The sequence below is a fragment of the Rhinolophus ferrumequinum genome, chromosome 25, assembly GCF_004115265.2.
Source record: "Rhinolophus ferrumequinum isolate MPI-CBG mRhiFer1 chromosome 25, mRhiFer1_v1.p, whole genome shotgun sequence".
Lineage (NCBI taxonomy): Eukaryota > Metazoa > Chordata > Mammalia > Chiroptera > Rhinolophidae > Rhinolophus > Rhinolophus ferrumequinum.
This window is the reverse complement of record NC_046308.1, coordinates 1,263,599-1,284,714: the sequence shown is the minus strand read 5'-3', so window position 1 is coordinate 1,284,714 and position 21,116 is coordinate 1,263,599. Positions and strand designations below refer to the sequence as shown.

At 50.7% G+C, this 21,116-nt stretch overlaps 1 protein-coding gene across 1 annotated transcript in view; it reads left to right on the top strand.

The window, feature by feature from the left end:
* The window catches only part of PIWIL1 (piwi like RNA-mediated gene silencing 1), a 28,653-nt gene extending 9,273 nt beyond the window's left edge, over positions 1–19,380 (top strand). Inside the window, exons 4-20 of the mRNA XM_033098150.1 lie at positions 1,978–2,192; positions 2,531–2,652; positions 3,644–3,724; positions 4,404–4,601; positions 5,014–5,125; positions 8,634–8,760; positions 8,908–9,025; positions 9,466–9,580; positions 10,604–10,791; positions 11,140–11,212; positions 12,574–12,774; positions 12,887–12,990; positions 13,863–13,933; positions 14,180–14,333; positions 17,015–17,140; positions 18,983–19,130; positions 19,264–19,380. Of these exons, the coding sequence (XP_032954041.1) occupies positions 1,978–2,192; positions 2,531–2,652; positions 3,644–3,724; positions 4,404–4,601; positions 5,014–5,125; positions 8,634–8,760; positions 8,908–9,025; positions 9,466–9,580; positions 10,604–10,791; positions 11,140–11,212; positions 12,574–12,774; positions 12,887–12,990; positions 13,863–13,933; positions 14,180–14,333; positions 17,015–17,140; positions 18,983–19,130; positions 19,264–19,380 (2,270 nt within the window). The remainder of the gene's footprint in view (positions 1–1,977; positions 2,193–2,530; positions 2,653–3,643; positions 3,725–4,403; positions 4,602–5,013; positions 5,126–8,633; positions 8,761–8,907; positions 9,026–9,465; positions 9,581–10,603; positions 10,792–11,139; positions 11,213–12,573; positions 12,775–12,886; positions 12,991–13,862; positions 13,934–14,179; positions 14,334–17,014; positions 17,141–18,982; positions 19,131–19,263) is intronic.
* Positions 19,381–21,116: the final 1,736 nt, after the last annotated feature.

Genomic DNA, 21,116 nt, shown 5'->3' with positions numbered 1-21,116 from the left:
GTTCTTTTTTAAAATTTCAATCTCTTTGGTAAAACGTTCATTTGGTTCTTTGATTGTGTTTCTGAGTTCATTAAACTGCCTGTCTGTGCTGTCTTGCATCTCGTTGAGTTTTTTCAGAACTGCAATCTAGAATTCTCTGTCATTTAAATCACATATTTCCATATCTTTTAAGTTCATTTTCTGGAGACTTTTCATTTTCTTTCTGAGTTTGTTACCTTGGTTATTTATGGCAATTAATGATTTATTATTTCTCTTCCTAGACATCTACAGAAGTGACCTCTGCAACAGGTTGATAGGAAGAGGTCTTTCTTTTGTTTTCCAGTAGGTGTTGGTAGAATGTTTTATTTTCTCTCCGACTGCAGCCCTTTTTTCTCTCTCACACTGTAGTGTTATGTTTTCTCTGCACTATTCCAGCTTCTCACACAGTGAGGGGATTCCCTGGGAGACGGGCTTCTCCTCTGTTAATAGTTCGCTTGGGTCACAGGGCGCAGTGTCTGTGTGGGTATGCGGAGAGCTTTTGAAGTTCCAAAGCTCTTCCTGCACCAGATTCAAAGCTGGTATGTTTCAGCAGTTCTATTTACTCCTGCAGGGATCCGCCCAGATAGGTGGGGCCAGGGGCGGGGTGAGTTGTGAGAGGTGGCCCAGAGCAATGGCGGTGACCACCACCACAGCTGGTCCTGCTTCCACAGCTCCCTCCCCTCTGCCAGAACTAGTTGGACTACAAATCTGTCTGCAGTGCACAGTTCTCAGAACAGCAAATATTCTGTTCTTTTGATCTGACACTGCTACTGTTCCGCTTCTAGCAGCAGGTAGGTGGGGGCAGGGCGAGCTCTGGGAGGGTAAGGAGGGGGCGGCTAGTCTCAGTGCCTAAGGCTTCCATTCTCTGCTCGGCAGTGAGGGCTTAAACCACCATTTTCAGCCTTCCTTCCTCAGTCCTTTCTCCTAGGTCTCTCCTGTGAGTGTTGGGTTCACCCATGTTATATGCTGCCCCCTCAGCTCTGTGGGCCATAAGCGGGGCCCTAGCAGTCCGAGTTCTTCCCTCTCCCGCAGCTGCGGTAGCTCCGGGATGCAGTGAGCTCAGAGCACTGAGCTAGGTCTGCGTCCTGCGCCTGCGCGGCTCCGTCTCCGCACTTCTCCCTTCCCTCCTCCCCCACTCACGCGACTCGCCCACCTTTAGGTGAATTCAGTAGTGGGCCTCTTTGTCTTGCCTGTCTGCTGTGCAGGGAGTCCTTTGTGGAGTTATAGTTGTTCGATTTGTTGTAAATTCCAGGTGAAATTTCCAGAGGCTCACTTCATGCTGCCATTTTATGACGTCATTCCTAGGTTCATTCTTTTTTTCTAAAAGTTTATTGGGGTGACAATTGTTAGTAAAGGTACATAGATTTCAGGTGTACAATTCTGTATTACATCATCTATATCTCACATTGTGTGTTCACCACCCAGAGTCAGTTCTCTTTCCATCACCATATATTAGACCCTGTTAGGTTCATTCTTAATGCAGTTCCATGCACTTGCTTCTCAGGACCTCAGGAGAATGCATCGAAGTGCTTTGTCTTAGGTGCTTTCCTGTCTGTTGCATTGCCAGATAGAAAGGGCACGTTTGGTCCAGGATGCTGCATGGTCCTTTCTCCCCTTTGGCTTTGAGGAAATAGGTTGCAGTTGTCTTCAGTGGCACCGGAAGGTTTTTTATTAAATAGTACATCTATCACTTCTTTCTTTTAAAACTTTCTGCCATAAAGAGATCTGGTTGGTTCAGTTGTAAATTACTTGGTCAAAGGAGGATTTATTTCTAAATGTGTGCTTTTAGGGGTTTCCCTAGATGGGGAGGGGCCCCCACAGTTGGATGTCTGAGAACATCCATGGTGTCTGCTGTTCTGTCTTTGGGTCACAGAAGGGTATCCACCTTGTCACGTAGGAATGATTTCATGGAAGGACAAACTTGGGAATTTACTAACTGAGTGTGACTTGTTTTCACAGGTTCTTCAGGTATCATAGTGAGGCTAAGCACGAACCATTTCCGGCTGACATCCCGTCCCCAGTGGGCTTTGTATCAGTATCACATCGACTACAACCCTCTGATGGAAGCCAGGAGGCTCCGCTCAGCTCTCCTTTTTCAGCACGAAGATTTAATTGGAAGGTGTCATGCTTTTGATGGAACAATATTATTTTTACCTAAAAGACTACAGCACAAGGTTATTTCAGATGTCGGTCGGGATGGGGAGCGGGAGGTGGGGGATTTCCACTTCACAGCCGACCTCCATAATGTAAGGTAGCTCTTGGAGCAACCCCCGTGATAGCCTGTGGACTGAAGTCAAAGGTCCTGGGGGATTATCGTGTCATTGTCACCTCCCGAGTAACTTGGTGATTACAATTCAATTACAGTGCAGGCTCTTACCCACTCTTTTTTCATAGCCATCCTTTGTCTCCACTTTAAAACTTATCTGTACGTCTCATTGTTGCCTTATTTAACAGGCGTTATATGATTAGTTTTCTTTTAATTCCAATTCGGTTCCTACCCGTCTGGCCCTAGGTCACTGAAGTTTTCAGTCAGACACGAAACGGAGAGCACGTGAGGATAACAATTACTTTAACAAACGAGCTCCCACCAACATCCCCGACCTGTTTGCAGTTTTACAATATTATTTTCAGGAGGTACGTCAGCGTTTTCTAACATTTTATTATTAAGAAAACTTTAAACATGGAGGAAAGTTGAAAGAACTGTACAGTGAATACTGTGCACTCAATTTCACAGTGGTTTGTGAGGGTCATTGGGTCGCTCTGAACAGCAGCCGTGTAGGGCCTGGTGCCTGGTGATGTCGCTGCAGGCAAGCGTGCGTGCGTCCAACGCCCCCTCTGTGCTGCCATTTGCTCTGGCGAGTGCTGTTGGAGCCTGTGTGCAGAACACTCCCATTCTCAGAAGCTCATCGCTCACTGTGTTCCTTCCCCCCGACGCGGGTAACTGTCCAGGCAGCAGGGCAGCTAGAGGTCTGTTCAGATGGACGTGTTTCGTCCCAGGAGACACTGCGTGCTCTGTCACTTGCTTTCAATATAGACACCATATTTCCGAAATCTAAACTAAGGACCCATGTCCTGCGAAGCTTTTCCCCCTGCAAGAAGCAACATGGGAAATCTGCTTGAGAAGTGAGGCACAATACTGGGATTTGTAATTTACCTCTTGAAGTTGGTCATAACATGCGTGTCATTGATGCCAGGATGTTCGTTGTGGTGGGTGCCTGTTTTGAATTAATGTAATCAGTAGGCTGATTTTTCTCTAAATGAGGGGTTGGCAGACTTCTGCAGGGGGCAGGCAGTGAGCACTTTAGGCTCACAGGTCCTACACTCTCTGTCTCAGCCATAGAGCATTTGTAAATGAAAGGCCACTGCTGTGTTCCAGTAAAACATTGCTGATGGACACTGATCTTTCATATAATTCATGCATCATTAATCTTTGGGTTTTTTCCAATCTTTAAAAACGTAAAAAGCCATTCGTAGCCCCTCGGCCCGACACAAAACGGCAGGTTGGCTGGATCGGGTCCGTGGGGCCCCCGTCAGCCAGCCCCTGTAGTAAACACATGCCTCTGTGGTCGCAGCCAGGACACACTGATCAGTATTCACTTCTCTGTTCTGACCTTTCAATTCCTAGGCTTCTGAAGATCATGAATTTGCAACAAATTGGAAGGAATTATTATAATCCAAGTGACCCAATTGACATTCCGAATCATAGGTTTGTATGAAGTGGAGAGTTTCTATTTTTTAGGTTTGGAAAGTGATGCTCAAATTTGAAATGACCAAATTTCCCACTGTGGCTGTTAATGGTGCCCCTGACATTCAGTGGACATTGAACCTGGCGTGGGTAACAGAAACATCCTGGAATACTCGGATTTGTAAAACTCACAGGAGAGCCGAAACACGTGCCTAACTCTAGGTCTGTTTACTCTGAGGCAGTAAAACTCACCAGCTAAGTGGGATTGCTTCAGAGTTACTAGTGGATAAGAGTGCAGCCCACGTGGCGTAGCTGCATCACAATAATGCCAGGTGCTTTCAGTTAGGTTGGCAACTTTGTCAAATCTTGGGCCAGGGTCCCTTTGATTTTCAGGCGCTATTTGAACTTGTGTGAAGAACACGCCCACTCTCAGAGGCTTAGCACTAACTTCATGTTCCTTCTCTCCCTCCCTTTAATAAAGTTAGTCTTTTCATTTAAAATTGGACTTACCCAGTTATAAAAGAACATTCATTGTTGAAAATCTCTAATAGGCAGGTCTTCCTCTGGAACCACGTAAAACCTAGAAAGAAGTAAATTGACTCAATCAGAACTTTTGTCCGTTAGACCCAATTCATAAAGGTGAAAAACGACTTGATGTGTGTAACGCGGCCGCGCCTGAGGTGGCCCTGCCCCCCCACAGGTTGGTGATCTGGCCGGGCTTCACCACGTCCATCCTGCAGTATGAGAACAATATCATGCTCTGCACGGATGTCAGCCACAAGGTCCTCCGCAGCGACACGGTGTTAGACCTCATGTTCAACCTGTACCATCAGACCGAAGAGCACAAGTTCCAAGAACAAGTTTCTAAGGAGCTCATTGGTTTAATTGTTCTTACCAAGTAAGACTTCTTTTTAAAATGCAAACGAATCACTTTGTAAGTCTTAAGGCTGTGGCTTTCTAGTCCTACAAAGTGAGGAGAAGGTAGCATTTGGAGTGGAGGGGTGGGACTGGCAGGAAGGTGGAGGGATGTTTGTAAGCTCTCAAGATGAAGCTTTCGGGAAAAGAACAAATACCTAATGACTTCTTTCCTTTCTAGTTTTCCTTTTACTTTCTAATAGTAATTTAGTCACTTCCCGTCCGTCCAGCATAGTCTTTAAGAAATTCTTTTCCGTTTTTCTTTCCATAACATTGCATGTTCCTAAGTGATTTGGGATTCCATTTTCTAGAGAGTACATACTGTCTAATTAGTCTTCCTGTCTGATATTTCTGCCCATCTTAACCAAACACCACTGCATGCTCTTGTCCCACAGGTATAACAACAAAACCTACCGAGTGGACGACATCGATTGGGACCAGAACCCAAAGAGCACGTTCAAGAAAGCAGACGGTTCGGAGGTCAGCTTCCTGGAGTACTACCGGAAGGTGAGACGGGAGGCCAGCGCAGCTTTCGCCCTGGTGTGGAGTGCTTGGGCCGGTTGGGAGAAATCGGGAAGCTCCTAACGCCATGTGTTATAATGCTGTGTATAAACATGTCCATCGGGCAACTGCTGCATAGTTCATTTTAGCTCCCGAGCTGATGAGAAGCTCCCTCTCCTGCTTCCTCGTTCGCAGAACTAAAGATTACATTTGAAGTTCAGCTTGAGGAGGATGAACGGGAGGGTACTAGGTGGTAAGCACTGCAAGTTAACAGCTGCCCGGACCTCCCCTTACTCTAAGGCGCTTTTTAACCTCACCTGGGTGTGAGGTAAAGCTCTCCGAATCCCCAGCCTGAGTTGTGCCCCGCCCGTGTGTGAGCTAAGTTGGAACTTGTTTGACATGCTGACCGTGCAGACAGGCTTGTTTCCTATAGGGCGACACGAGCTTATCTTCTAACGCTGGTTTTATAAAGATGCGTCTAGCTTTTGGCTCAGTAATCACTACACTGAAAAAAAGAAACGCAAGTGGGGGCAAGAAAAACAATTTCTGACTGGAAGAAAACAAGTGTTTATGTAGGAACACAAACTGGCGTTGTTGTAGCGTTCAGAGGTGAGCAGATCTGGGCCCTGAATCCTCGGAAGGTCGGATTCCATTTGATAACTCGGTTAAAAGTGCAGGAAAAGTATTTCTAGAAAACATAGCAATTAAAATCTTAAAACTTATCTTTGAAGTGCTAAAATTTATCTTATTTTTTCAACTTTCTGTAGATCATTTCCTTGTCTAAAAAGCTGGATGAGTGAGCTGTTACATATTCACATTTTGTCTCAAAAGCATACATCTGACTAGTGACTTAGTGTCCCTTGAGGGGTAAATGCTATGGCCTGATCTGCTCTGAGACAAACACCAGGGGCCACTACAGACACAGTGGTGCTTTGCGAAGTCGCGTTAAGAGCTGATCTTATTCTGGGCAAAATGAAGGCAGACGAGGGGTCAGCTTAGCTTGATTTCTCGGCTGCTGTTTCCACCTCTTTCCTCCTTGAGGATCCCAGCTACGTCTAACCTCCTCCTTCCGTGTGTCAAGTTACTGTGAGAAATGAGTCTCAGTGTTTTTCTTTGTTTTATTTCAATAATCACTGTTGTGTGGGACGAACTGGTGAATATCAATACAGGACACTGGTGAAAGTTTGGTTTAAACCTGAACAGTGTCAGGAAGGTCTCCCTGTGACTAGGACTGAGTCTTACCTCCCAGTGTGGCTTCTGTGAGTGGCCTTTTAAGTGTTGACAAGCTTCCAGGTCCCGCCTCAGGCCCAGCCTGGCCGCCCGCTGTGACTCCCTACATGTTCACTCGCTGGTGTCTCGTCTCGTCTACACTAAGACGTCAGGTTGAATACGATTCCGGATTCCTGGCTCCAGCCTGGTGTGTGTAGGCTCAACTACGCCCTGATTTTGAGTGTCTGGATGTCACGGAGATGCTGCCCAGATGACCCACACTGGACGTGTCATCTCCCTGACCGGGCCTCTGGGTCAGTCAGGGTGCAGCCTGTATAGAATCAGGGTCTGTAGTGTCCCCCTCCTGTGCCTTAATCAGGCACGCAGGGCATTGAGCGAGTGAACGGGTGAATCACAGGTCACTGAACCCTCGGCCCCCACATCTGTCTGCTGGACCCTGTGTGACTGTCCAATCCTGTCCGTCCGCCTTGCTGTCTGAAAGACCTCCGTCCTTCTTTTCTGAGTGATAGGCCCCATTGCTCTCACCCATTCAACTAGTCTCAGTTTTTTTCATCTCTCCCGCCTTCTGATCCATTTTCAAACTCACACAAATCCAATGTTACTTTCTTCTACCTACGGAAGTTGACAGGCTCTGCGTTGCTCTGTTGACTTGTTCATGCACATGGGTCTTCGTCCACCGAGACGCTGAGTGAGCGGCCTGCCTGCTTGTTCATCCCCATCCGCCCTCCGCCCCCACCTTAGCTAATCGCGGGCGCCCTCTGCCAGAAGCACTGCATGCTTCCCTCTTGCTCTTAGATGTCAGCTCAGATTATTTCTGAAGGGAAGACGTCGCTCACTGCCAGGGCAGGTGAAGTGTCTAGCAGACGTGATTAATGGAAAGGGGGTGGGGTGAAATATTTGAAAGACTCAGGCGTTCTGAGGACTTCCCAGTGAGTGCAGGTGTAGTCATAAGTGACGGCGTGGATTTTACAAAGATAAGAGCTGGGAAACAGAGCAGGAGACTCAAGGGACTTGGGAAGGGAAGGTCGTGGTCGGTCAGTTTTAAAAGAAAAAGGTCTGACAGTAACATGAAGCAAAAGTGAAACTGCTGGTTCTCAGACACGGGAAGGTGTTCAAAGGATTGACAGGCTTTTGTTTGGGCCCTAAGAGGCTAGAAAGGGGGTCCCAACGTTCTGTAATCAGGGGCTAAGCATTTACGTTCCTTTTGGGGAAGAGAGCGAGAGTCAGAGCAGTTCTGCAATCACTCTGTGTGTTGGCGCCCAAATAAATGTGTGAGGAGGGTGACTGTGGGGCCCCCATTCAAGACAATAGGTCGAATACAAGAGTTTGACATGATATTTTCTCGTCTAAAATAAGAAAATTAACTTTTTTCCTGGGTGTCTGGAAAAGAGTTCAATACAGGACAAAGTCCAGAACAGGCTGGAATTCGTGGTCTCTGGATTCAGGCGGCTGAGTGGGCAGGACCTTGTCAGGTACCAGGAATAAGGACTGGACGGAGGAGGTGGCCGCAATGACACTACTCTCTTGTGTGTTTAGTGGAGACGTGATGTTTTTAAGGAAAAAGAGCAAGTGAACCAGGATGTCGCTCAGGGACCCAGGGGCGGATCAGAACAAGGGTCTCGAAGACCCTCAGGGCCACGAGCTCGAGAAGCCGGCGACGGCGTTACAACTGCAGAGCCGAGCGCAGGCCAGAGAGCGTCTCGTACGCACGGCAAGTCGCGGGCATCGGCGTTTGCTGTGTTTTTACAAATTGTGCAAACTTGCCTTACACAACGGTGGCACGTGGGAACCTTAAGATGGAGAATCTTAATACTCTGAAACCGAAATTCACCTTCAGTGTGTCGCTCTGTAAAAACTTCCTGCTGAAAACTGTCGCATGGCATGCAAACCGCCCTTCCCACATTTATTCTTAGAGCAGAGACTCTCACGGCGGCTCTCACTGTGATGCCAGTGGGTTCACAGGAATCCCGCCGTGGTGAAGACCTGAGTTACACAGGCTCCTGCTTACGAAGCAAGAAATCAAAAAATGAAGCGGACAGAACTGTGACGAAAAGTCAAAACTTAGAGCCTTACTGACCTTGGCCGTCTGAGTTTCTAGGAGAGAAGAGGGGCTCGGGAAGGCACATAACTCACCACGTGCTGTAGTGGGGTTCGCACTGCGTTTGCGAAGCCAGCCTCGCTTTCTAGAGCATCAGTCGCAATTGACGCAACTGACCGTTTTGCCCACGGACGTGTTACCAAAGGCCTTTACTGTCAACAGTGACGCCTTTCTCCTCTCCAATAGCAATATAACCAGGAAATCACCGACCTGAAACAGCCGGTGCTGGTGAGTCAGCCCAAGCGGAGGAGGGGCCCCGGGGGCAGCCTGCCCGGCCCGGCCATGCTCATCCCGGAGCTCTGCTACCTCACAGGTAGGCACCCGGCGGGCACTGGAAGCTGCTTGACAGCCGCCCGCGCCCCCAAAGCCCTCCGAGCTGGACTCCTTTCTCTGTCACCAGCCCACACCTCACTCACAGAGTGTTCCCTTCAACAGACACCTTGAAACGCTTTCCTTAAAGGGCTCACGGACAAAATGCGGAACGACTTCAACGTGATGAAGGACCTGGCGGCCCACACGCGGCTGACCCCCGAGCAGCGGCAGCGCGAAGTGGGCCGGCTCATCGACTACATCCACAGGTGCGTGGGCTCCGCTGTGCGGCGCGGGCGCGGCTGGGGGCGCGTGCCTTGCGTGTGGCCGTGTTTGGGGGCGTTGTGCTTCCGTCTGTCCCCGAGTGAGGCTGCCCTGCGCCAGAGAATAGTACCCTGAACCCTTGGCAGCCGGGCCTTTGATTCTTCTCGTAGAAAAAGGTAACAAAACGCAAGTGAAATGTTTGGGGGCAAATCGATTTTCTCTCGGTTATAACATGAGGAAGAGAGAGCTTGGGCCTCAGCATTTTAAATGAAAGGCTGTCGTGAGGGGAACATAGACGGGGTGACAGAAAGGGGCTGTGCCGGGGTCCCCAGAGTCGTCCCGGGACCCGGCCCGAGGCACACGGGAGTTCGCTGCAGCCGGGGCGGACCCGTGCGGGCCCCTGTGCCGTCCGCTCACGTGTGGCGCCGGCTGAATATGTTCACAGAGACGACAACGTGCAGAGGGAGCTTCGGGACTGGGGTCTGAGCTTCGACTCCAACTTGCTGTCCTTCTCAGGAAGAATCTTGCAAGCAGAAAAGATTCACCAAGGTGGAAAAACAGTAAGGCCCTTTGTAAAGTGTCCAGTGCTGTGGGGTTCGGGTCAGACCCCCAGAAAGCGAGCAGAGCGCCGTGGCCAGGCCAGCACAGCTCTCGGCTGCCGTTCTCCCGCCTCCTCGGCCGGCTGCCAGCAAAAGGCATGGGGGGGGGGGGCTGCCCCAGGGAGCGGGCGGAGGCCGCAGATTAATCATCTGCAGCAAAACGGTGGCGTGAATGTCTTTAGTGACCTGAGCGGCTACAGGTGTAGCCGGGGATTGGGCCTCATCGGGCTGCTCTTTTGTCTGCCGCTGCCGTGACCTTTTATGTGGGAAACGCGTTCCTTGGCTTCCTTTTGGCCCGGACAATCTGTTTGTTAGGACATATGTTAAACAGTGTGCTGCCTTTTCTGTTTTACCTTCAGAAAAGGAACGCAGCTGTTCTAAGGTGCCTGAAGCTGCTTCACGGGGCGGGCTCCCCCCGGCCCCCCCATGTCCTCAGTGGTGGCCTTGCCGTGCAGGCCAGCTGTTTACCTGCAGTTCTTTTCTTATCCCGGGTAGAAATAATAAAAACGTACGCCCGTCTGAGGGCTGTCGGGAGGTAGGAGGACATGTAAGAAGCACCGCAGTTCCCTCCACGACGCGTGTCCCTGGGTCGCTGGGCTCTGATGCCGTGTCAGCTTCTGCCCGGCTGTCCGAGCTTTCCCAGTTTAGTCAAGCCACTTCCCTTTCAAAGCTGAACCTTTTCGTACCTTTGTCCTGAGGGAAGTAATACCTGTCTTCATAAGATTCTGGAAGAGATGAAGGAGAATGCAGCTTCAGCACTCGGGGTCCCTGGTGGCAGCAGGCACGTGGGTGGCCGCTGTGGACGTGAGTGCCACCCTCCTCTGCACACACGTTGTCTCTTCCCCTCTGAGGGCACTCTGCCCCTCACTGCAGCCCCAGTGTCAGAGGGGTCCACTGAAGTCCCCCCGTCAGCGGGGGCCTTACTGACGACACTTTGGCTTTCTCATGGGAACGCACACAGAACTGTGTCTAACTTTCTTCCAGTTCGATTACAACCCCCAGTTTGCAGATTGGTCGAAGGAGACGAGAGGGGCACCACTGATTAGCGTGAAGCCGCTCGACAACTGGCTGCTGATCTATACTCGGAGGAACTACGAGGCGGCCAACTCACTGATCCAAAGCCTGTTTAAAGTGACGCCAGCCATGGGCATCCAGATGAAAAAGGCCATCATGTAAGTTTGCCACGTCACTTGTTCCTGATACTGAGTAGTCACTTGGAGGGGTGGGGACTCAGGAGAGATAAGACAATTGAAAACTCGATTATCTTCGTGATGTGACACAGCTCCACCTGACGTGGACACAGACGTATTTCAGTGACTGGGACTGGGCGGCAGAACTGGCAGGGCTTCTCAAGGTCCTGCTCTCGTGTGGGACGCACAGCTGCCGGCCCAGTGGCCACTCTGCTCTGTGTCATGTCTCACCGGGAAGTGCTGTCTACACCACAGCATGCGGGGGCTTTTTAACGAACGGGGCGTTTGTCGCCCCATTCTCTGACTGTGGATTGCATATTTCCATGCTAGGATCGAAGTGGACGATAGAACCGAAGCCTATTTAAGAGTCTTACAGCAGAAGGTGACATCAGATACCCAGATAGTAAGTAGCTAATTGACCCACAGGCGGTGGTCCTGGAATGCTTGATTTAAAAGGGGCATCTGTAAATCTCACAACTTGAGTTCATTTTCCAAATATTATAATTAGTCCACAGCTGGCCACAGAATATATTTGTTACTTCATACAGTAGCTAAGTTCATGCCGGCTCTAGTCACTCTAGTGTGCCGTGGAACTTGTGCGCTGCGAAGGTGGCGAAGGGACGGGAAAACAAAGCCGCCTTAAATTTATTTGGACTCAACGGCTTTAATTCTTCTAGAAGAGGGGGAAACAGAAAGGCCCAAATGTAAACATCAGCACTGTTATCCAGCACGCAGTGTAAGTGACGAGGCAACAGCTCTGACGATAAGGTGCGCGCGGTGCTTTACCTCCGAAATGACCTGGCTTCATGCAGTAGCTGCTTAGCCCTTTATCTCATACACACACGCCAAGGCAGGTCACTGCACGTTGTCAGGAATAAAGGAGACACCCAGGACGGGAAGACGAATTGGTTGGGGGCTGTAGAAAAGGAAGACAGGAATCTGGGAATAAACTAGAGAACACAGCAGTGAGAGTCTGGAACGTTCCTAAACTTGGAGGTCCAGGATTTGGGCAGCAGTGCCTGGGTCAGTTTATTCTGAGATGTAATTGACTGTAACTGTAAGATGATTTGATACGTATATCTATTGTGAACTGATGATTTGATACATGTATCTGTTGTGAACTGATTTGATACATGTATCTGTTGTGAACTGATGGCCACAACAGTGTCAACTAACACCTCCTTCACCTGACATAGTTAGAGCTGTGTGTGTGTGTGTGTGTGTGTGTGTGTGTGTGTGTGTGTAGAACATTCCAGCCGCTCTTCAGCAGCTCTCAGTACCAGTACATACCACAGGATTGGTGACTGACCACCATGCTGGCGGTGAGACGCCCACAACTTACTCAGCTTATGCCTGGAATGTGTGCCTGTGGACCAACACCTCCCTGTTTCAGGCAGGGCTGTATTTAGAGGTGGCACACCACTTTGTTTCCCAAATGGTCCATGGACTTCCTGGGACATTTCAGTTTGATCAGATTCTTAAGCCAGAGACTTCAAAGTTTAGTGCCCACCTGGTGCTAGAGCATATTTAAGTCCCCACGTTTTCATGGTATTCCGTTTTAGGTGGTTTGCTTACCGTGATTTCTTTGTTAGCATCAATCACTGAGCTGAATGTGATGCTCAGTATCTAAAAGCTCACGTCACACTCACTAGCTGTATGGCGGACACGAGTGTTTGTCATTTACGTTGCACAGCGGGTGGGTCTGGTTTCCTTTGTCTTCCTTGAACTTAATCGTCAGTTTCCTAATTCCTTGTTTGTTTTCAGGTCGTCTGTCTGTTGTCGAGTAATCGGAAAGACAAATATGATGCTATTAAAAAGTACTTATGTACCGACTGCCCCACCCCCAGTCAGTGTGTGGTGGCCCGAACCCTAGGCAAACAGCAGACGGTCATGGCCATCGCCACAAAGATCGCCCTGCAGATGAACTGCAAGATGGGCGGGGAGCTCTGGAGGGTGGACATGCCTGTGAGTGCCAGCTAATCGGGGGGTATGTTTCAGTGGTGTAAGCAAAGCGGGTTGACGGTGCACACTGCCGGCGGCAGAGTGCTGTCGCTGACACCCAGCACTGTTGTGACAGCTGAAGCTGGCCATGATAGTCGGGATTGACTGCTACCACGACACCACAGCCGGCCGGAGGTCCATCGCAGGGTTTGTCGCAAGCATCAATGAAGGGATGACCCGGTGAGTGATGCAACTGCTAACCACGGCAGCCGGGACAGAGTCCAGGGGCTGGTGTCTGGGGCCGGCAGGTGCCAGCCCTGTGCTCATTCCTTATTTTCAACCTGCTGATTTCTCTGACATTCGATCCAGCCCAAAGTGTAGGAAAGAAAAATGATTATTAGCTCCTACCAGTATTCCCTTTCTTCACTGTCTCTGTATTTCAGGTTATTTTACTATTATTTGTATTCCGTGGGTGGGTGGGGGCACATCTTGTTAAATGTGACCTTCTCTAGAAGCTTCTTTAATACATTTTATTGATGATTGAAATGTAATTTCAAGTTTTCACATTGCCTTTATTTTAGAAAACCCACTTCCGTTTACGTAGTCACTTCTATTTCAACACAGTGAAATTATTTTTTAGTGCCTTGATTAGAACTAAGAGAATTGCCAAGAATAGGGGAGAATGAAAATTGGACGTATATCGACATGTAGGCATCACTGATGGGCGTATTTCCGGGCTTTTTATCCTTTAGAAGAGTGAAATGTGCACCACATGGCTTCTCAGGGCTTTGGCAGCAGAGTGCGCTTCTGTGTGTGTGGATATGGGAGCCCAGGTGGCAGTGTGGGTGGCATGGCTTACGTTTTATTTTCTCCTCAGTAGTGAAACAATAGCATTGATTTATGATGAAAGAAACTGAGTTTGTGGAGTTTGTAAAGGATTTACTGCATCTTCTTCCTTCTGTTTGGGCTCAGAAAGTATTTGGAGATATTAGCAGGTATCTTAGGGAGGTCAAAGGTCATTAATTACTAAGAGCGAGAGAAATACGGAGTAATCCAAAGGCGGGATGGCTAGACGGGCATTCTCACCGCGGCTGTGTTTTCTCTCTGAGTAGCTGGTTCTCTCGCTGTGTGTTTCAAGACAGAGGACAGGAGCTGGTGGACGGGCTCAAGGTCTGCCTGCAAGGTTAGTGTCCTGCGCTTGCGCTCTGGTTCTGCAACTGTTAGTGGACGCTGTGCCCGGAATGTGGTGGGGACACTGTGGGCAGTGTGTGGTGTGCGGGTGTGTCAGCCATGGGCGGGGGGTGGGGGGGTGTCGGCTGTGGGAGGGGGGTGCCAGCCCTGGCGGGGTGGGGGGGTGTCAGCCGTGGGCGGGGGGGGTGCCAGCCCTGGCGGGGGCGGGGTGGTGCCAGCCCACGTGCCGCCCTCGCAGCGGCCCTGCGGGCCTGGAACAGCTGTAACACCTGCATGCCCAGCCGCATCGTCGTGTACCGGGACGGTGTGGGTGACGGGCAGCTGAAGACGCTGGTCAGCTACGAGGTACCACAGTTCCTGGACTGCCTCAAGTCCATGGGCAGGGGCTACAGGTGAGCGCACGCCGGGCGCTGCTGGCTCAGTGGGGGGGGGGGCGGGAGGAGGAGAGCAAGCAGCTGACCTGCGGGTGCGGGAGCTGGGGGGTCACTGGGCGGGCGAGGCTGCGGGCGTCCCACTGCGGCCCTCGCTCACCGCCACCTGGCGTGCAGGCCCTGAGGCCCTGCGTGTGCACACGCCGCGGGCGTGGGGCTGCTGACTCAGGCCATGCCAGTCGTACCGTCCTCGTCCTCGTCACAGTGGACACTTGCTTCACTGCTCTGCACATGTGACTGCGCCCATCGTCCTTGATGGGGACGTGGGGGTGCGAGTACACTTCCCCAGGGGAGCTGCTGCGCACGGCAAGGTCTCCTTTGAAACCCATGTGGGTTTCTGTCTCCTGGGCCCTCCCGCAGACGTCACGGGCCCTGCCATTGGGCAGCCAAGTGCCTCCCACCTCACGCTAGCTGATTCCATAAGTGACGCTGCTTCACGTGCGCTGGTTCTCTTGCCCCGGTGGGAGCGGGTGGAAATCCGGGACTGTGGTACCAAGAGCTCAGCGCCTGGCCCGTGAGGGCCGCTGGGCTGGTTCCCAAGGACACACAGGAAGCCGCCAGGCTGGCGCTGCATGCCTGCCCGTGCACACTTCAGCGCTGGTGTTTCTGCCAGAACTTCTCGGCACACTTGGCCCCACTGGAGACAGGAGGGCTTGGAAAGCTGCACCCATCTGGGCCCAGCGTGCTTCATGTGGCCTGTGGCTGAGCACCGAGAACGGGCTCCAGGCTGCTCTGCTCTGGGCTCACTGCCGGAGACCTCGTCTAAGCGTTGGCCCTGCTCGTCCCTGACAGCGCCATGACGCTGGCAAATTCTCTGAACAAGTCAGGGGTGTCACCTCTCGAAGTAATTGTGTTTTGGGTTAAAATGCTAGTGAGCGGTTTTTAGTATTTTGGAAATGAAGGTCAGCGTTCTCTCCTACCCCTAAAACTCTTCTAACACTGTATTTTCTCACGACTGCGTTGTGTTTCACATTCTCCTCTGACTTCAATATCTGTCCACGGCAGGTGTGTGTGGGGGGGGGGAGCAGAGAAGGTTCTAGAAAGCACTGCTGCTTCCTAGTCTTTTTAAGTGTCTGCTACTGTTAGCACTGTGCATTTCTAGTTTGTGTAGGTGAAATCACCTCCCTGTCCCCTGCTGGGCGCCAGTCCCATTAGGGAGCACAGCTGGGCCTCTCCCCGTTTGGGCCCTGTCTGACTGCGTGTGTGGACAGCACACTGTGCACGGCCTTCCCGGTCCACGCTGTGCGTGGAGAGTGGGTTTGTGCTCGCAGAACAAGCCCCCTACTGGGGAGGGCACAGGACCGGCCGAGGACTCTGCGCGTGATACTCACCGTGCTCAGGGCGCGTGCCAGCACCGTGTGACTCCTTTCCCCCTCTGACGGTCCACACGCTGGGTCTGAAATGAACTGTAAGATGTGGCTAGAAAAGCGTGTGGACATTGCTCAGGCCGACTGCACACCGCCCTCGAGAGAGCCCCAGGGACAGCACAGCAACCGGGAGCCTAACCTGACCGCTGCACGTTCACTAGGGGGCAGTTTAGTCTGGACTCAAGGAAGCCAACTGAGGAGTTGACGTAAGGACTGGGGGGTGACGTGTGGGGCTGAGGGGTGAGTGAGCGGTGACCCCCCCCACGCACTGTGAACCAGTAACCGAGAAGCAGGCAGTCGGACGTGGCGACCACTCGCAGGGGCTTACCTAGCAATGGTTTCCAAGTAATACCTCCTTTTCCACACAGTAGGAAATGCCCACTGAGCACTTTTTCGAACCATGCACTTTGCCGACAGGCCAGGATTAAATCTCCATGTGACAGACACAGAATGTCCCGTCTGCTGAGCACACGTCTGCGTGGCCTGTGTCGCAGGGCACGTGCACATGCCGTTGTTTCCCACCCAGGGTTCTTCCTCGTCCTTTAGTCCAGGGCCTTACAAGTCGTGGGGCTTCCCTCACAGCCTGGACAGCTGATGTGTCCGGGGTGGGGGGGGGTGTTTCTTTTTAAATGGAGTATACGAGGTCTGACACTTAAGTTCACGAACTTGTTGCAACACTGCTGCTAACCTGTTTTGATATCAGAGGGATTGTCCATTATGAATTTGTACCAACTGGACAGTGAACCAAGTTTACTATTTGGAAGTGGTGAAAAGGCTGCGTGAAAAAGTTAGACGACCTGAACTTTTCGCCAACAATTCATGGCTCTTGCATCACGACAATGCACCAGCTCACACGGCACTGTCTGTGAGGGAGTTTTTAGCCAGTAAACAACTAACTGTATTGGAACATCCTCCCTACTCACCTGATCTGGCCCCCAGTGACTTCTTTCTTTACCCAAAGATAAAGGAAATACTGAAAGGAAAATATTTGGATGGCATTGAGGACATCAAGGGTAATACGATGACAGCTGTGATGGCCATCCCAGAAAAAAGAGTTCCAAAATTGCTTTGAAGGGTGGACTAGGCGCTGGCGTGGGTGCATCGCTTCCCAAGGGGAGTACTTGGAAGGTGACCGTAGTGATATTCAGCAGTGAGGTATGTAGCACTTTTTGTAGAATGAGTTCGCGACCTTCATTGTCAGCCGCGTATACAGCCAGAACGGTTCATCGCGTGAAAATAAGACAACTGAATGTAACATTCCTCCTCGTCTTTAAGCCCGAGACTAACAGTGATCGTGGTGAAGAAACGCGTGAATGCCAGGTTTTTTGCTCAGTCTGGAGGAAGACTTCAGAACCCACTTCCGGGCACAGTCATCGATGTGGAGGTGACCCGGCCAGAATGGTAAGTCCTGATTGGCCGAAGGTGCTTCTCTGGCTCTGCATGGCCCATGTACCCACCAGCTCAGCATGGGGACTGTTCTGAGCTGTTTCTGTAAGTCCTGCAGTCTTCAGCCAGTGAGACCTAAGATGACGACGAGCCATGCTCCGTGAGCTGGTTTCCTGGGCCGTGTTTCATGGGGCAGCCTGTGGGTGTGTGGCACTCATTAGCCACACGCAGGTTAAGAGCTGCGGCTCAACCCTGCGTGTACTTGGTGGTTTTTCTACAGGTGTAACGTTACCCACAGATTCTTGTTTTCTAATCAGAATTTTTAGATCGGTAACGCACTTAGTTCTCCAAAGATCAGAAAGCTTCGTCTGCTGAGAAAAGTGGCTTCTGAGTAAACAAAGCCTTTTCTGTAACCCGGAGCTCCAGTCTGCTAGGAGAAAATGAGCGAGCCCACCGGGACATTGGGGCACACTCGTGGGCACTCAGGGTCCAGCCGGGTCCTCTGTGGTGGGCATTAGTGGTCATGTCCGCGCCCTCCTCCCGAGAGCGAGCGTCAGGATGATTTCCACTCTTCTGGGGATGTGGCTGGGAGGGAACCTTGCCACACGGGCCCCTTTCATCAGGAGGCAGAGGCGTCAACCTGCAGAGTGTGTGGGGGACACTTTGACTGGGGGGTCTGAGGAATGAGCTGTCACCACACTTGCTTTAGAGACCAATGATAATACCGATTTTAGTTCCATTTAGTCAGTTGTGGGACAGTGGGCGAAATACGTATTCTGGGGTGCACTGCCTCGAATGTCGGTCTTTTTCTCAGGCAGTTGTTAAGTTACGGCAGAGCTTCTCACTGGCTGGGAACAGACGCCTCGTGGGGGCACCTCCTACAGCAAGCCCACGGCCCTGCCTTCTGCCGCTGCCCGCGGCTAACCGGAGCTCAGGGCCACCCTGACCTGAGGGCATAGTCAGCTCCCACGAGTCGGCTGAGACCCGAGTCAAATGATGAAGCATAAGGGATGCCTTCTGTACCAGACGCTGCGTACACGTACCGGCTGCTGGGGCTGTTTGGGCACCTGGAGAAGCCAGGCCCTCACGTGGCCAGCACTTGGCATGGGCCCTCGCTGCCACGGTGTCGGTTCGGGCGAGTCACTTAATGTTTCCTATGAAGCCTGCACGTGCTGCACGCAGATGGGGTCTCTTATCCACCTCTCGTGCGGCGGGGCAGCCCGGTGCACGGCGAGCCCTCCCATCATCCCCAGCTCCCATGCCAGCCCTCGGCCTCGTGTCTCCTGGCTACCAAGTGACGTTTAGTAGCTCTGTAGTTATGCTCCCTGGTGTGTGTTTTGCCATTTGAGCCCTGTGCTACTTCTCCTTACATTCTTTCATGTTCTCTGCCTCTCGGATTTGTTTTAAATCCTTCACGGTTACAATTAGTTAAGTAGCAGTGGGAACAGCTGGTCAGGCGAAGGTTCTGGGGCACAAATGTGTTTGGGGAGGGCAGTGCCAAGGCTGGGCCTCTTCCAGTTCCCCACTGGGGGCCCCGGGGCCTCTGGCGGCTCAGCCGCCTGCCTGGACGTGTACGTGGGAGTTGGGACAGGTGGTGAGCCTGTATGGAGCGGCCTGTCACGTGTCTGTAATGCCATAGACTCCGTGACGAGTCTGACATGGAGCAGCTTTCACACGCACACGGTCCCACGTGGGTCACGGTGCATTTCTGGACCCCACGGGAGCACTGTCCTGGGGAGATAGGTCACATTTGTCCATGAGACCTTTGCAGTGTCAGAAACTGGAATCATCTTGCCTCCAGCGTTCACAAAGGGAGGCCTCACGTGCTGGCCGTCTGGTTTTGTTCTGTAATTCCAGGTACGACTTTTTTATCGTGAGCCAGGCAGTAAGAAGTGGCAGTGTCTCTCCCACCCACTACAACGTCATCTACGACAGCAGTGGCCTGAAGCCAGACCACATACAGAGGTTAACGTACAAGCTCTGTCATGTCTATTATAATTGGCCAGTAAGTATTCTTATACATCATGAGTCACTTTACAAAATGGAATTGCTGTGTTTTCAGAGACTTCTGTAGTTAATACTGAGCTTTAGAGAAAAGGAGACTTCGAGTAATAGAACCTTTTTTTCTTCCACTAAAGGGTGTCATTCGTGTGCCTGCTCCGTGCCAGTATGCGCACAAGCTGGCTTTCCTCGTGGGCCAGAGCATCCACAGGGAGCCGAACCTGTCACTATCCAACCGTCTGTACTACCTGTGACCTGCGGCGGGGGCGAGAGGGAGGGGCCGCTTTGCTTTTTGAAAGTATAACTTTGGGATTTTTTTCAAGCTTATTTTTTTAACATTACCTTTCTAGATGAAACTGGGGAAGGGAATTAGGAAATGTAATACTGCTATTAACTTATTTTATAGGTAAAATTTAAGATTTCATATTTTATCTTGTTTGCTTCTCATAAATACACTGTGAAGATTTTTTTGTTTTTGTTGGAAAATGTGGGTAAGATTCTTTGTTCTAAACAGACTCTGTTAAGCTATTTGAAAAGCGGGGATTTACTTGAAAAATCCTTTCATGAGTGAGACCTACTTGTGAACCTATATTAACCGTTTGAAGTATTTCTTTTGAATTTAAAGGAAAAAACACATAAAGTGGGAAGCTCGGTCCAGTCGTGAGCTAGGGTTTTATTTGGGTATCTCATAGCTCCTATTTTAAAGACAAAAGCCACCATTACAGAACCGATAGACGGCGTAGGGACCAGGGAGAAGTGCGCTCCGTTTTTCATTTTGGGGCTAAGTGGTATGGGGGTTAACAAAAGCTAGTTGAAAAGTTTTAAATTTCTGTCCAAAGAAACATTTTAAGACTCGTTAACAAGAGGCCAGTAGCCTATATTAACATTACTATTTATTTTGTTTTTCAGCTGGGAATCATTCTATTTGTTATCAAATAAAATTGAAGTGACTGTCACTTTATTTGAATGACAGTGTAGTTTTTGCTTTTGCTGACAGCATACGCATTTTTCTCCATTTATGTATTTTTTAAACTGCGGGAGCATACACTTCAGTCAAAAGGGCTCAAAGCTGAGTTAGCACCATTTTTGAAGTTCATGTCCGAGGAGACATGTCGACAGCACTTCCGCGTGCAGTGTTAAGGGTCTGAGACTGGGCCTTGGAGCTTATACGGAGGCGCAGGCCAGGCGGGCGGTGCTGTTGGGAAGCTGGTCCTTGGAATGAATTCACAGCGATGTACTGGGAGGGCTGTCCAGGACGTTTCGCAGAGTAGGCTGCAAGTTGACGAGTAATTGTGTGTCATGAGAACTCCCTTAAACGTCACTCATGAGGAACAAGTGGAACCTGTGGAGGGTACACAAGCAGAGCTGGTCTTGTATTGTACTCGGTCGTGCGGGATAAATGCCTTGTAGGTCCAGCCTTACTAACGTATCATGAATGAAAACCGTTTGTTTCCTTTCAGTTCCTGGAGCTCCTAACTGTTGTTAACCTGGCTCTTGGCATTAGCTGTTTCTAAACCTGTTTGATTTCTAAAGATCAGAAGAAACACAGAGGACTGATGTTTCAGAATGCCAGAAAAGACAGACTGGAGGAAAGGGCCGCAGTGCTGGGGGAATCGGAGTCTGGGCGATTTGGGCAGTGATTTTTAGTCACGCAGCTGCATGGCTAGTCAGTAACTTCGGTCGTTAAAGCCTCGTTCTTAGCACATTGTAAATGGTCCCTTCAAGTTGAAAGGCTGTAATGTCATCAGAACCACCAAGGTGGTAATTGTGGTAATTCTGGGAAAGCGGCAGTGGTCGAGATACATACATTCCCCATATCATAGACTGGTCTCAAGGAACAAAATGCCTGTTCAGGTCACGTTCAGCCAAGAGGGGCATGACGGGCTGTGTCACTTAGCCTAGGCCGCGGGTCCCAGATGGAGCCCGGCACACATCCCAGACTGCTGGGCTCCTGCCAGACCCAGGACAGCGACCAAGGGGAGGCCAGGTG